This window comes from Lepidochelys kempii, chromosome 15 (assembly GCF_965140285.1).
Source record: "Lepidochelys kempii isolate rLepKem1 chromosome 15, rLepKem1.hap1, whole genome shotgun sequence".
Lineage (NCBI taxonomy): Eukaryota > Metazoa > Chordata > Testudines > Cheloniidae > Lepidochelys > Lepidochelys kempii.
The window spans coordinates 24,603,594-24,615,678 of NC_136394.1; the positions used below are offsets into that span (position 1 = coordinate 24,603,594).

The window sequence follows — 12,085 nt, forward strand, 5'->3', positions numbered from 1 at the left end:
TGTAAAAGTTACAGGAAGGCACTTACCACCTGTGCTTGGTAATTATGTGCCCAGGAGACATGGTGCCAACCACTGTTACATTGCTACCCAAGTACCTAACACCTGCTCCCTGGCAGCACTGCCGGGGAAACGGGGCCAGTTCTGCAACTGTTCATAGGCCTCTTGACTTTTTGCACCGAGCCATGAGGCTAAGTATTTGAAAGGTTTGAGTAGGAATTTAGATTTACTACACTGATGCCCAACACTGTTTACTGCAGTGCATGGATTAGTATTTGGGGGGGTTCTCTGCAGTAGAATGAGAAATGACACCGTGATAGAACCCTTCATATGGATCCACATGTCACACTCTTACAGTTTAGTCCCAATCTTCCATCTCATCCTTTTCCTGGGATATGTGTGCACCTAGCCAATGTTCATCCCCCCCCTTCCATGGTACTGAATCAGGCAAGAGATCCATAGAGGCCCTGCATAAACTTCCTTCCCTGATTTTTTCCATCGCTCAGCTCTTCGGGGCTTGGTTGTCAATGTCTAGAGCATGGTTTGGGAGACCCAAAATTAACTATGGAAGGTAAGTGTAGGGGTGTGTGTGTGTATAAGTTAGTGTCCTGGAGATGTCATTCTCCACTTCACACACATGCAGATTAGGTGAGTAAATTTCCAGAGCCCGGTTTATGGGCAGGTGGTTTACACAGTAAAGTGATATCTGTTGCTTTCCCAGCAAGTAGAGCTGTATGCACGTGTTCATTTTAGTCAATTGGCAGTTTATGTAATTTACAGACATTGTAACAAAATGAATTATATGAATCTGAGGTTCTCCAACTGCTTTACAAGCCTGAATTAACTCAGCCTCCCAGCACCGTGGTGAGGCAGGTGGTGGTTGCCACATTTGACTGACAGGGAAGGCAAGGCTCAGAGGGTTCAGTTAAGACTTTTTAAAACCCAAGGACCAAAATTTGGGCTTCTAAAGCCACTTCAGGCACATGAGGATCTGGGGCCAGATCCTCAGCTGATGTAAAGCAGCTCCTGTTGAGTAACTGTGCTGCTTCCCACCAGCTGAGGAGCTGGCTAGGTCTGTCTGTAGATGGGAACTGCTGGGTGCCCAGCGCTATAGACAATCAGGCCACTGAGCTAGCTGTCCATTGAGGCCATTTGTGGAGTAAAATGCTGCTGAACGTGAGCAAAGCTGTCAGAATCCGGCCCTGCATTTTAACATCACTGGAATGGCCTCTGTAGGGTCTGTGACCGAAATCGATGCTGTGCCTTCAGCAGCACTCGGGAGTGAAGTGCAGCCCGGTCCCCGTTCCCAGACAGCTCGCCGGTCAGTCGGCCTGCTCATCCGTGAGGGGACTGTGCTCGCACTGTGGATTTTGATGGGTTACCTGCTTGGCAGGGTTTGTGTCTAATGTGACCTGGCAGCCCGCGGTGAAGGTGCAGCGAGCTCTTCCCAGCCAGTGGAAGCTGGGTGGAGGTGGCCCCGGCATCAGTGCGTCTGGAAGCTACGTTTGCTAGGAAAGAAATGGAACTTGATTTTGTGGGAAAAGAGTGTGGGTTTTTTTTGTTTTGTTTTTTTAAAAGAATCCGAGGCCAAAGTTTCCAAAAGCGACTAGCTATTTGGATGCTCAGCCAGAGCTGCCTTGCAGGGGCCGGAAGGAAAGAGGGGGCGGGTGCCTGGCCCAGCCTGAAAATCAGGGCCCCTTCCGGTGTCTGAAGTCCCCAAAATCACCAGTCACTTGAAAATCCTGGCCAGAGTTTGCACCAGTCGGTCCCTTACCTACACCCGTCAATGGCTTTGCATGGCCGTTGTGGGGCATAGGCCCCCTGGGGTATGTATCCTTTTACGTTTCCACAGCGGTCGAGCTTCTAGCTTTCGATACACCGCAGCTGGCAGATACTGTGCATTTATTCCCACGACAGCTCTGATTAGCCTCCCCTCTTCTCATTTCCTCCTCAGAGAGCTCCTGGGGGGAATCCAAGGCTGTGCGTTTTGCAAGTCCTGCCGTGTAACTAGAATCTGCTGCAGGAGAAGGATTGGTGGGGCGGGAATGGAGCTAGGGCAAGGGGCGGGGAAAGGAGGATGGGCACACAGCACAAAGATATATTTATTCCCCTCACATGGCCTCGCCGGACTTGTTTGTCATCCAAGGTTGAACACAGAATGACCTTGAAATTTATAGACTGAAAAGAGCAGTCAGCTCGCAGCTCCGATAAACAGAGCAGGCTGTAAACCTTAAAACTCCGGACTGCTTCACTAGCTGGTAGTTGGGAGAGAGAAGAGAAGGGTCAGAGAGAGGCCTGGTCCAGTGGTCTGAGCACTAGGCTGGAAGCCAGGAGCTCTGACCCGCTTAGGGCAAGTCCCCGCCCCTCTGTGGGGTGAGCCTTCCCCACTCCCCAGGGGTGCTAGGAGGGTTTGGCTTGGAAGCTAAAAAGCGGTGAGTGAGCTAAACAATACTGGGGAGCCATGTAAGTTAGCAGCTGCTCCGCGGAACAGGGCGACCCCAATGGCCTGTGCTGTGAGGGCCACTGGCGGGTCTGTCGCCGAGTCTGCATTGCATTGCTCCATTGCACTGGCGCGGGAACTGCAGCTAGCTATGGAGGGGTTCAGCGCCCCACGCAGCCTGCCGGCCCAGTGAATATAGACCCTGGGGTACGAACCAGCGGCCAGGCCGTTCACTAACACAGGCAGCAGCTCCCCAGGTGAAAAAGGCAGCTCTGTGCGGGGGCTGGGAAGCAGTGTGTTTGGCTGGAGGGCACCACTGATGTATCCTTCACTGCAGCCTCTTGGCCAGCCTCAAGCGAAGGAAAGTTTCCTCCCCCCTCTGGGATTCTGCACTGAAGACGGCCTGATTTCAGCCTCCCCCCCACGAGCTCTGCCTTCCTCCCCGCTCCTGTTCCCTTCCTCCCCCTCCTCTGGGTAATCACATGCGCACAGAGACACAGATACACCCTGAGGAGCAGCAGCATGTGGGAGAAGGGAAGCAGAGCAGGGCCTGAAGGAGAAGAGGCCAGGCCAAGCCAAATGTGACTCAGACCCAGCCAGGACCACCCAGCAGCTTTAGGGAAGCTCAGGTGCACCAATGTGGCGATGAGCCAGCTTCTGAAGGATTGACCTAAAGATCTGGAGATTGAGGGCACTGTGAGGAGGTGGTAGCCCACTCAGACACACACCTGGGATAAATCTTTCCTGGCAGCTCTAGCCAAATCTTCTGCTGAGTGGCTAGGTTTGGGAACCATGCCATCGTGGTGGGGGGGCAGCTTTATTGTCTCTCGCTCTCAGGCAGGGAGCATCCAGCCCAGCACATTGTGCAAGGATTGTTCTTTGCTTTTGGCTCTTACCAGTGACTTATTATGTAGCCGAGAGAGTTGGCTTGATAGCCAGCTGGTCGCAGAGTGGCCAGCCCAGACAGGAAAAGCCCTCAGAATGCACCGGCTTGTCCTGTGGACCTGATGAGATCCTGTCTGACTGGGCCAGATCACTCAGTTCCTCACACCACTCAGTTGTACTGAATTTGGATGCAAACTTTGGCTGTCTCGCTGTAAGAGATATCTCCAGCCCTGGGCCTGCTTGTGATTTCACACATGCTGGTGAAATCTGGAGTCCCATAAGAGATCAGAACCAAGCACCCTGACTTTGTAACTAACTGGCATCCTGTGTTGGCCCTGATTTGTCCCTGGGCTCACTCCAGGGTAATGCAGTGGCTTCATTAGCATTGCTCCTGATTTACTCTTGGGTACGTGAAAGAGTAATCAAGCCCATTGAGCCAAATCCTGCTCTTCGGACTTATGCCAGGGGTCCTACTGGAGTCGTACCCTTCTGAGCAAGGCAGGCGGGAATTGGCCTGCTTTTCCTCTTCTGTAGCTGTGTAATCCCGGCTCCCTGTCCTGCCCTCCCTTTCCCACTGCAGCTGCACTCCATGGCCGAGTAGCTCTGGCTGTCGCAAGCTGCGCTGTGCTGCGCTCCATGATAACAGTGCTCTGTTATCTCCAAAGGTCGGTGCTGTATCCTGGCCGGTGCTCTCAGTGCAGTAGTAGTTAGCCGTACCGCTGTGTGCTTCCTGTTTCAGATTAGGATGGTCCGGGACTTGTGCTACTTTATCACTGATTATAGATCAAAGTCTAGCGAGTAAGAACTCCAGGTACCAAGCCAGTCGATACTGCTCCTTTCCGATGCAAGAAGGCGAGCAGTGGCTCCTTGAAGCATGGTCTATTCAGCAAGCAGACCTTTGCAAGTGCCCAATACTGAGACACTTTGGGAGGTACGGGAGGCGCTAACCCGGAATATACAAAGTATATTGTACAAGGGACGGCTGCTGTCCTGGCTGACGCCCCGGGGACCTCCAGAGCTAACAGCACGAGCTGCTGGAGCTCGAGCTGAAAAGCCAGTGCTCCCTGGCTGGGACAGTAGCACTCTCCTCCGCTGTGGCTCAGGCTCTGAGGGGGGGACCCGTAACGTGCGCTCCCCAGTGGGTGACGCGCACGCGGACCGACACGCGTCGGTGTGACCGGCTTCTCCTCGGTGGGCTGGTAAGGACGACGACCTCTGGAGTCATCATGAAAAGATTCCCCGCCCCGCGCCTCCTCCCAGCACAGGCTATGCAGGCATCGGTGCATCCTCGCTCGTGGGGGTGGGAAGTACGTGGCTCCTTATGCCCTGTGTCTGTGTGCAGGCTGCTGTCTCCAAGGCCCAGCCTCCTCAACGCGGCCACCGATGCCAGGCTGAACTCTTCACCTCAGAAACCATTGGACCTGAAGCAGCTGAAGCAGAGAGCTGCTGCTATCCCCCCCATTGTAAGTACCAGACGGAAGACCCCTCGTCACCTGGTCCCGGGAAAGTGGCTCGTTCCCCTCCAAGTTCTGCATCCCGTGGGGTTTTTAAAATCCTCAGACTGAGGGCACCAAGCAAAAGTTTGCCTTGTGCACGCGTGGGCATGGGTGTCTGCCTGCATGGGTGTGCACGCATGAGCATGGGGTCCCGCTTCTATGTGCGTGTTCTCATGTGGGCATCTGTTGAGGAGGACAGTGCGGGTTTCCGATCTGTTTGCTCCGGGAACGGGTGTGAGTGAATGAGTTTGGGAGTGGGCATCTGTGCTTGATTGTGCTCCTGCATGGGCCAGGTGTGTTTCTCCATGGGTGGGTGATAGCACTGGGCTGTCGGACACGGTTCTCTGTGCGTGCTGTGCGAAGGGCATTTGGGAGCCATGTGGCATGCTCTCACCGGGTTCTCTGTAGACAACTCCTTCCTGATTTCTGAGAAAGTTCCCCCAGAGACGTTCAATTGTATCATGAGTTTCTTTATAAGAAACCTTGTCATTGCTGTACAGCCATTTCCTTTTAGTTGGAGCGGCCGCGGGAGAAACCCCAGCCATACACACCTTTCGTAGCCCAGTGTTTTCCTTTATCTCAGAATGTTAAGGACCAGATTGTGATGTCAGTTACACCATCAAGTCCAGAGCAACTCTGTTGACGAGCTACTCTGGAATTCCACTGGGGTCACTGAAATCAGTAAATTCACCTAACACGAGAGAGAGAGAGAGAGAGAGGTTCCGTTTTGGCTGGTCCCCCCAAAATCTTCTCTCTGCTCCCCCTGCTTAACTATTCAGCAGCAGCCCCCCCCACAAGAAGGTGCATTCTCCACGCTAATCATTGTTGCTGGTGCCCTCACAATGAAGTAAAAACAAAAAGCAGCCTAGTTATTCTTCACCAGACTCAAAACAGTGGCCAAGGAGCAATGTTTGCAGAGTGGGACATGGCCAAAATCCCATTGTACTTTGGTGATCCAAAGAGGGCGTTACAAACAAAAAGTTCACATCGTCCTTTCAGATATCTCTGTGCCATGACTTGAGATCGGTGCATAGTATTGAAACCACTTCTAAGCTGCCAGTCCTGGGCTAGCGATTACATTCCTTAGACAAGCCAAATCAGAGGTTCCCCTGTAACATTTCCCAAACAGGACGCTAACCTTGTGGCAAAAGATAAACATGCTGCCTCACTCTCTCTTGTTTACTGCCTGTGGTAGGAAGGGCAGTGGCTTGGTTAGAATCCCTGGGAGCCCCGCCTGGGGAGCTGAGCGGAGCGTCTGCAGAGGTGGGAGAAAAGCTCCCCAGAAAGGAGCCAAGCTTTTGGAGTTAAACCTCCTTGCAGACTCTGCTGTGGAAGTTAATGGCAGCTGGGACAATATGTCCTGCTTCTCCCATCCCATTCTTTCTGCTCCCACTGCAGATTTCTGAGGGATTCCCAGACGGGACATTACAGAGTGGAAGCATGAAGCCTCAGGTGCCTCACCACGCCTTGGCCCTCTACCAGCAGCAGATCACTAAAGCCCATGAATCTGCCCGGGATGACGTGGCCCAGAGCAAGCAGCCACAGCAGCAGCCCACTGAGCAGGAGCAGCAGCCAAGCAGTAGCCCCAGGGGAAAGAGCAAGAGTCCAGCTGTGGGTGACAAAGAAGGTAAGATGCGCCCGCATGTGATTTCACAGAGCGGGGACAGGGGTCCTACTGCAGGTGGAAGCTAGCTTTAAAGGCTGATAGCGTGGCGGAGCAGAGTCATGTTGGCATGGCGAATTGGCCGTGTTCATTAGGAAGTGCATCGTGTCTCATTGAACCTGCAGCAAATCCCGGTAGAACGTCGAACGCTGAGGATGGGAAGGTTGCCTTTGTTTGCCTTTCGGAGAGTAGAGGACCTGGAGGCGCGCCAGGGCACTGGTTTCAGTCGCTCTTTTCTACCTTGTTTGCTCCTTATAAAGAATGCTTTTAATGCTCGGCGGGGGCCATTCTTTCATTTAAAAATCAATACTCCTGCTGTGACTTGCAGCCCAAAGCTTCCTGTAAAGGTTCTCAATGCCGTCCCCTTGGGATAGCGCGAACGAGGGATTCAGAGCTTCCCACCAGAGCACATCGTGAGCGTTGGTCCCCTGGGGGCCGCGGTTAAGGAGAACTGGGCCCTCTTGCTGATGCTGTTTGTAATTTGAAAGCTGGTTCCCATCGGAAGTCTGTACGTTGGCCTGGCCTGTGCTCTTTAAACCTGTGCACCTTGAGGAGAGGGTTTGGGCGTGGTCAGTTTTGAGGCTGGCCGGAACCTGCGACGTGTTAAGTGCGGTTAGAACGGAGGCGGCTCGGCATCCCACAGGGGAGGGTCTGTAAGTTGTGATGGTACAGTAACAGACGCTGTGGCTGTCAGCTAACCAAACCCATGCCCTTCTCTCCACCCCCCCTCTCCCCCCCCGGGGTGCCTGCGCTTGTACCTTCTTCCCAGACCCCCAGCCACTAGAGGAAGAGACCACTGCAATCACCTCAATGTTTCAGCAGCCGAGATCCCATCTGTCCAGTGCCTCCAAGCCAGTACCTCACCGGGGTCTCCCCGGCTAGTGAGTGTGGTGTGCTCAGCCCTGCCCTAAGTGGGCAACAGCAGTCCCCATATCATGCAGGTTTTGACAGAATTGATGACTGTTACTCACAGGAAATGGTTTGCCTCAGATCCTTAGAGAGAGAATCCCCTTGGCAGGTGATATTTGAGGTTGTTGGGGGCGGGGGGGGAGGTTGCTCTCCGTGGTCATTTTTGTGGGCTGACGGTGCGTTGGATGGGCTGACGTGCCATTGCCATGTGTGGCTGCAGCTTTGTGGCATGGTGATGCGAACATCATGACTTTCAGTGCCTTTGTCCCAGAGGACGTCACCTATAAGGTAGCAAATCTAGGCATTGGGGATGTAAGCACCATATTGTGTCTGCAGCTGGACAGAAGAATTTTGTTTGCAGCCGTAGAATTTCACACACTCATGCAAGAGAAAGGAGGAAAAAAATACACCAATTATCTTGAATTTGTTGGAATTTGATCTCCGTTGTTGCGGAAAAGTTGGGTCATGAGAGCAGCTACGCTAGTTCAACTTCTGTCAGCCAAGGTTTCCCAAAGCTGATATGTGGTGTGCTGGCCCAAAGGTTAGACAGAGTAGTGTTGCAAAATGAGTTACTTCCTAGGAGAGCTGATGGCTGCTGCTCAGCCAGCTGGCTTTCTGCATGATAATAAATAACAGCATGCATAGCCATACAGACTGGCCACAGCACAATAAAACAATCTGAATGTAAGGAAGATAGCTGTTCACCTTGAAGGAATTTGTACTCCGGTAAGTCACATGATTGATACCTGTCTGGTGCAGACTCTCCAGCTTGTCCTCTCCTGCCTTCTCCACTCTCGCTTTCGTATGTTCATTACCCAGACTCGGTTACACTCCAGTTCAAGTGATCAGGGCTACGCTTTTGCTGTTACACATCGCTATACAGGGCAGCCCGTCTCGCTCAGCTCAGCTTCCTGTCGAGTCTCATGGCAGAACCAGCACTTACGACAGCTCCTTCTAGCCTGGAATGCCAACGGATTGTTCCTCTATGGGCTCCCACTGCGCTGGGATGCTTGGTTCATCTTCCCACCAGCTTTTGCCCCAGCTGATTTTCAGCTCTGATTTCAGGACCCGAAAGAGGGAGGCTCACCATACCATGTGGAAGTGGGTAGACCAGGATGTGAAAGATCAGGTTTCAGAATAACCTTTAAACTCTGCAACCTGGTGGCTCCTTTGTTAACGTCCAGATCTGACATCAATGCAGGTTTACGCAGCTCTGCTGTCTGCAAAGCACCTGGCTTCGGGTGCTGAGCCCGCACTGCTGGTGACACACACCTAGCACCTTGAGTCCTCCAAGCTTGCTGCAGAGATTAGTTCAGCTAATTGCACCGTATTATCTCCCGGTGCACAGATAGGGAAGCTTAGGCAGAGAGGTGAAAGGAGATTGCCCAGGCCACTGGAGGAGGAGATGGCAGGTCTCGACTCCCAGGGGTTTGCTCGCCGTACTGCGCCCTCCATATCCCGTGTGCCCGGGGACGGAGTTTTGAAGCAGTCACGCATCCAAGATAGCAGTGGGAGCTGAAGAACTGCATTGCATTCCCATCAACATTCAGTAAATGATTGGCCCTGGGTCAGAGCCTCGCTCCCTCTGGCGTTTGGGCTGGCTCACATACAGACACAGCTGAGCAGAGGGGTGGAATCCGTGCCCCTTTGAAGCCAGTGGGACTTTTGCCATTGACTTGGATGGCGCTAGCATTTCACCCAGTGGCTCAAGCCTGGCTCTGAACTGGAGATATGGGAGAGGCACCAGCAGCAGGTTTGGAAGGCAGCAAGGGAGCCAGTTGGTCAGGGCAAAGCAGTGAAAGGGGTGGGAGGAGGGGAGCATCCCTCCTCTCTCCTTTTATGGTAAGAAAATCGGGAGCCTCCTTTGAATGTCCTGTTAAAGTGACCGTGCACCAGGCATCCATCTGGACTCTGAATTGCTGTGAAGACCAGGCCCCGGGTACACTCATTGTGTTGCTGCAGAAGAAGTGGAGTGATCCTAGCAGAGGGCTGGTCTTGCAGCAAGAGCAGCTGTTCCTACTCCCCCCAAAGCTGTGATCAGATTGGCACGGCTCTGCCTGATAAGAGAGCGTGAACTGTTGCAACTTCTCCAGAGACGGACAAGTTTCGCACCATCCTGGAGCCGCTTCAAAGCACTGTCTTGGACACGAGCATCACATCCTGGCCAAGGCGTTGGCTGCCCCTTGCAGACCTTTGGCTGGGGCTGTATCTGTCTGGAGCCCGGCCAGTTTAGTATCTCCTCCTAAGGTGCTTTGACAGTGCTGCTCTGGTGTGGGGCTGGGGGGTCGCGGCCTGTCCATTTGGAGCATGCTCTCAGACAGATGGATCCTTTCGCTCATCGCCGAGTGGCCATCACGCCTATTTTTGGCTATCTCGGGGCAGTTTTAAAGCCAGCAATTTGTTTTCTGTTGGTTTAGACACTCGTTTCACTTGGCCTTTCTGGAGATTGGAAGCCAAAAGCATTAATTTGGGTGATGGATGATATAAACGCTGACTTCTCAGCTCTGGTTTCAGGGACTTGACAAATGGCCATAGGAGCTCTTCCCAGGATCCAGTGCTACTTTATCAAAAGCTGGCTGAGTTCTCATTACCTTTAATGTGGGGTCAATAATCAACTGGCCACATCTCCTAGATTTCACAGCGGCATGTGTGCGGGAACAGCTCCCAGGGGAGGAGGAACCCCTTTTCCAAGATTTCCATGCTGCCTCCAGGTGCACGTGCGCTTGGCCAATAGTATCTTGGGATTACAGATCATCTTCGCCCAGCTGTACGATACACGGATGCCACCCATGCAAGGCAGCTGCCTCTGGTGTAGAGCACAGCAGTCAGTTGGTGCGCAGCGCACCACACGGCCGTGGGGATGGAGGAGAGCTTGTGTCTCAGGACAAATGCCCTCCTCTGGTGGGAAGTGCCATGGGATCTTCAATATCCACGTGGAGAACGTGACAGGGACTTTGTTTTCAAGGATTTCCCCAAAGATCCTCACAGTGACTAGCGTGGGGTGCTCCAATTCAGATGCCCTGGGAGGGTGAATTGATCCCTTTGAGATGGGAAATGGGGGGTCTGGGTGTTTTGACCCTGAGGCTTAGCCCCTCTGGAATCTGAGGGTATGTCCACACTCCAGTTTAGGGTGTCACTGTGGTGTGGGTGGTAATACCCGTGCTGGCCTTAATCCAGACAGCGTGGGTAAGGAGCAGTGAAGACAGCAGCACGGACCCTGGTGCATGCTTGCCATCTGAGTCCTGGCAGGCTTGTAGCTCGCTCTAAAGCCCAGGCTGCCACGTCTTCACTGCTATGGTTACCCGCGCTAGCTCAATGAAAGCCAGCACAGGTATGCGTACCCAGAGCTATCAGTCCCGCCTACCCTTGCAGTGCAAACGTTCCCCAAGAGTCTCTGTGCTTGGATAGGTACATAGGCTTGCTGCTGCTGGATTCTTTTCATCACCGTGTGAGGGGCACAGGATTAAGCCTCCCAGCTCCTCAGCACTCCAAGTGTTAATGAGCCTTTTCTGTATTATTCCTACGAATGGGCCCTTTGCTAGCCATGCATCTTATCCCACTTATCTGCAAAGCTTTAATAGCAGAGTCAGAGCTGTAGTGAGGTCTGCTACTGCTAAAGCACCTTCCTTTTACACAGCATAGTGCAGAATCTTGGCTAGATAACTCTTTTTTGAACACTTGGATGCTTAAAATTAAGCACATGCTTATATGCTTTGTTGAAGTGGGGCCTTAAGGTAAAATTTCCAGAAGTATCTAGGTCCCGTTTTCAGAAATGACTTGGGCACTTTTCAGGCCTTCTTCATGCGCCCTATGGGTTTGTCTACACAGTGAGTTACTGCGCAGCAAGCTGGGCTGAGACACTCCGACCCTCGGACTTACCCTGCGGTAGGGTTTCATGTGAGCAACGAAAGCCTTGGAACGTAGCATGGTGTACCTCTGCTAAGCTACACTCTGGGGCATTCACTGTGTGCTAGCAACGTCCACAGGATGAGTTGGTGGCAGCCAGCAGGTGCACTGCAGAGTCTTGTCTTGCTGTAACTCACTGTGCAGGCAAGCCCTAACCAAAAGAAAGGAGCCCCATTTGTTGTTTCCCTTTGCAGGTCTCTGTAAGATCTTGCTGATTTGCAATGCTGTGTGTGTGTGTGTGAGTTCATGTGTGTGGCAAGCTGATCAGTTCTCTTTCTCCTTGCAGAAAAACCAGTGCCTTTCTCGTCCCTTGCAGAAGGACAGAAGCTAAGTGGAGAGCAGACTGCCACGTCGTGCTGGCCCCCCGTGCTGCCGTACCAAGTGTCCTCTAGGGATGTGATCAAAACCTCCCCACACACTGAGCCACATGTGTTTCAGTATAACCTGCCAGGTGAGCACAGGCTTGCGTTCTTCTTCAGGGGTCTGCACCCACTAGGGGGAGCCAGTTTGGTTTAGCCACTGGGGGTGCATGGCCTAAAAGGTCCCATGGTTCTTGTCTCAAGTCACCTCATTTAGTAAATTCATGCAGACGTTTTCTTCCTGATGGGGAGAGCTGCTGAAAGTTTGCCATTCAAAGGCGGCATGCCAGGAGCCTAGCAATCCCATCTGATTTGCCTAGTGTGGAGCAGCCAATCCCATCTATAATACAGAGATGCCATGTATGGAAACAGTAGATCCCAGAATGCAATGGGAGATGGACAGGATTAATGGCTGCAGTGCCAAAAAAGC

At 52.8% G+C, this 12,085-nt stretch overlaps 1 protein-coding gene across 21 annotated transcripts in view; it reads left to right on the forward strand.

Annotated features, from left to right (window-relative positions):
* NCOR2 (nuclear receptor corepressor 2) overlaps positions 1-12,085 on the forward strand; it is a 412,272-nt gene that overhangs the window by 340,294 nt on the left and 59,893 nt on the right. For 20 of the 21 annotated variants that reach the window (XM_073313442.2, XM_073313441.2, XM_073313453.2 and 17 more), the window contains 3 exons: positions 4,665-4,785; positions 6,217-6,445; positions 11,583-11,747. In XM_073313442.2, coding sequence (XP_073169543.2) covers positions 4,665-4,785; positions 6,217-6,445; positions 11,583-11,747 — 515 coding nt within the window. The remainder of the gene's footprint in view (positions 1-4,664; positions 4,786-6,216; positions 6,446-11,582; positions 11,748-12,085) is intronic. The other variant, XM_073313447.2, reaches the window with a different exon arrangement.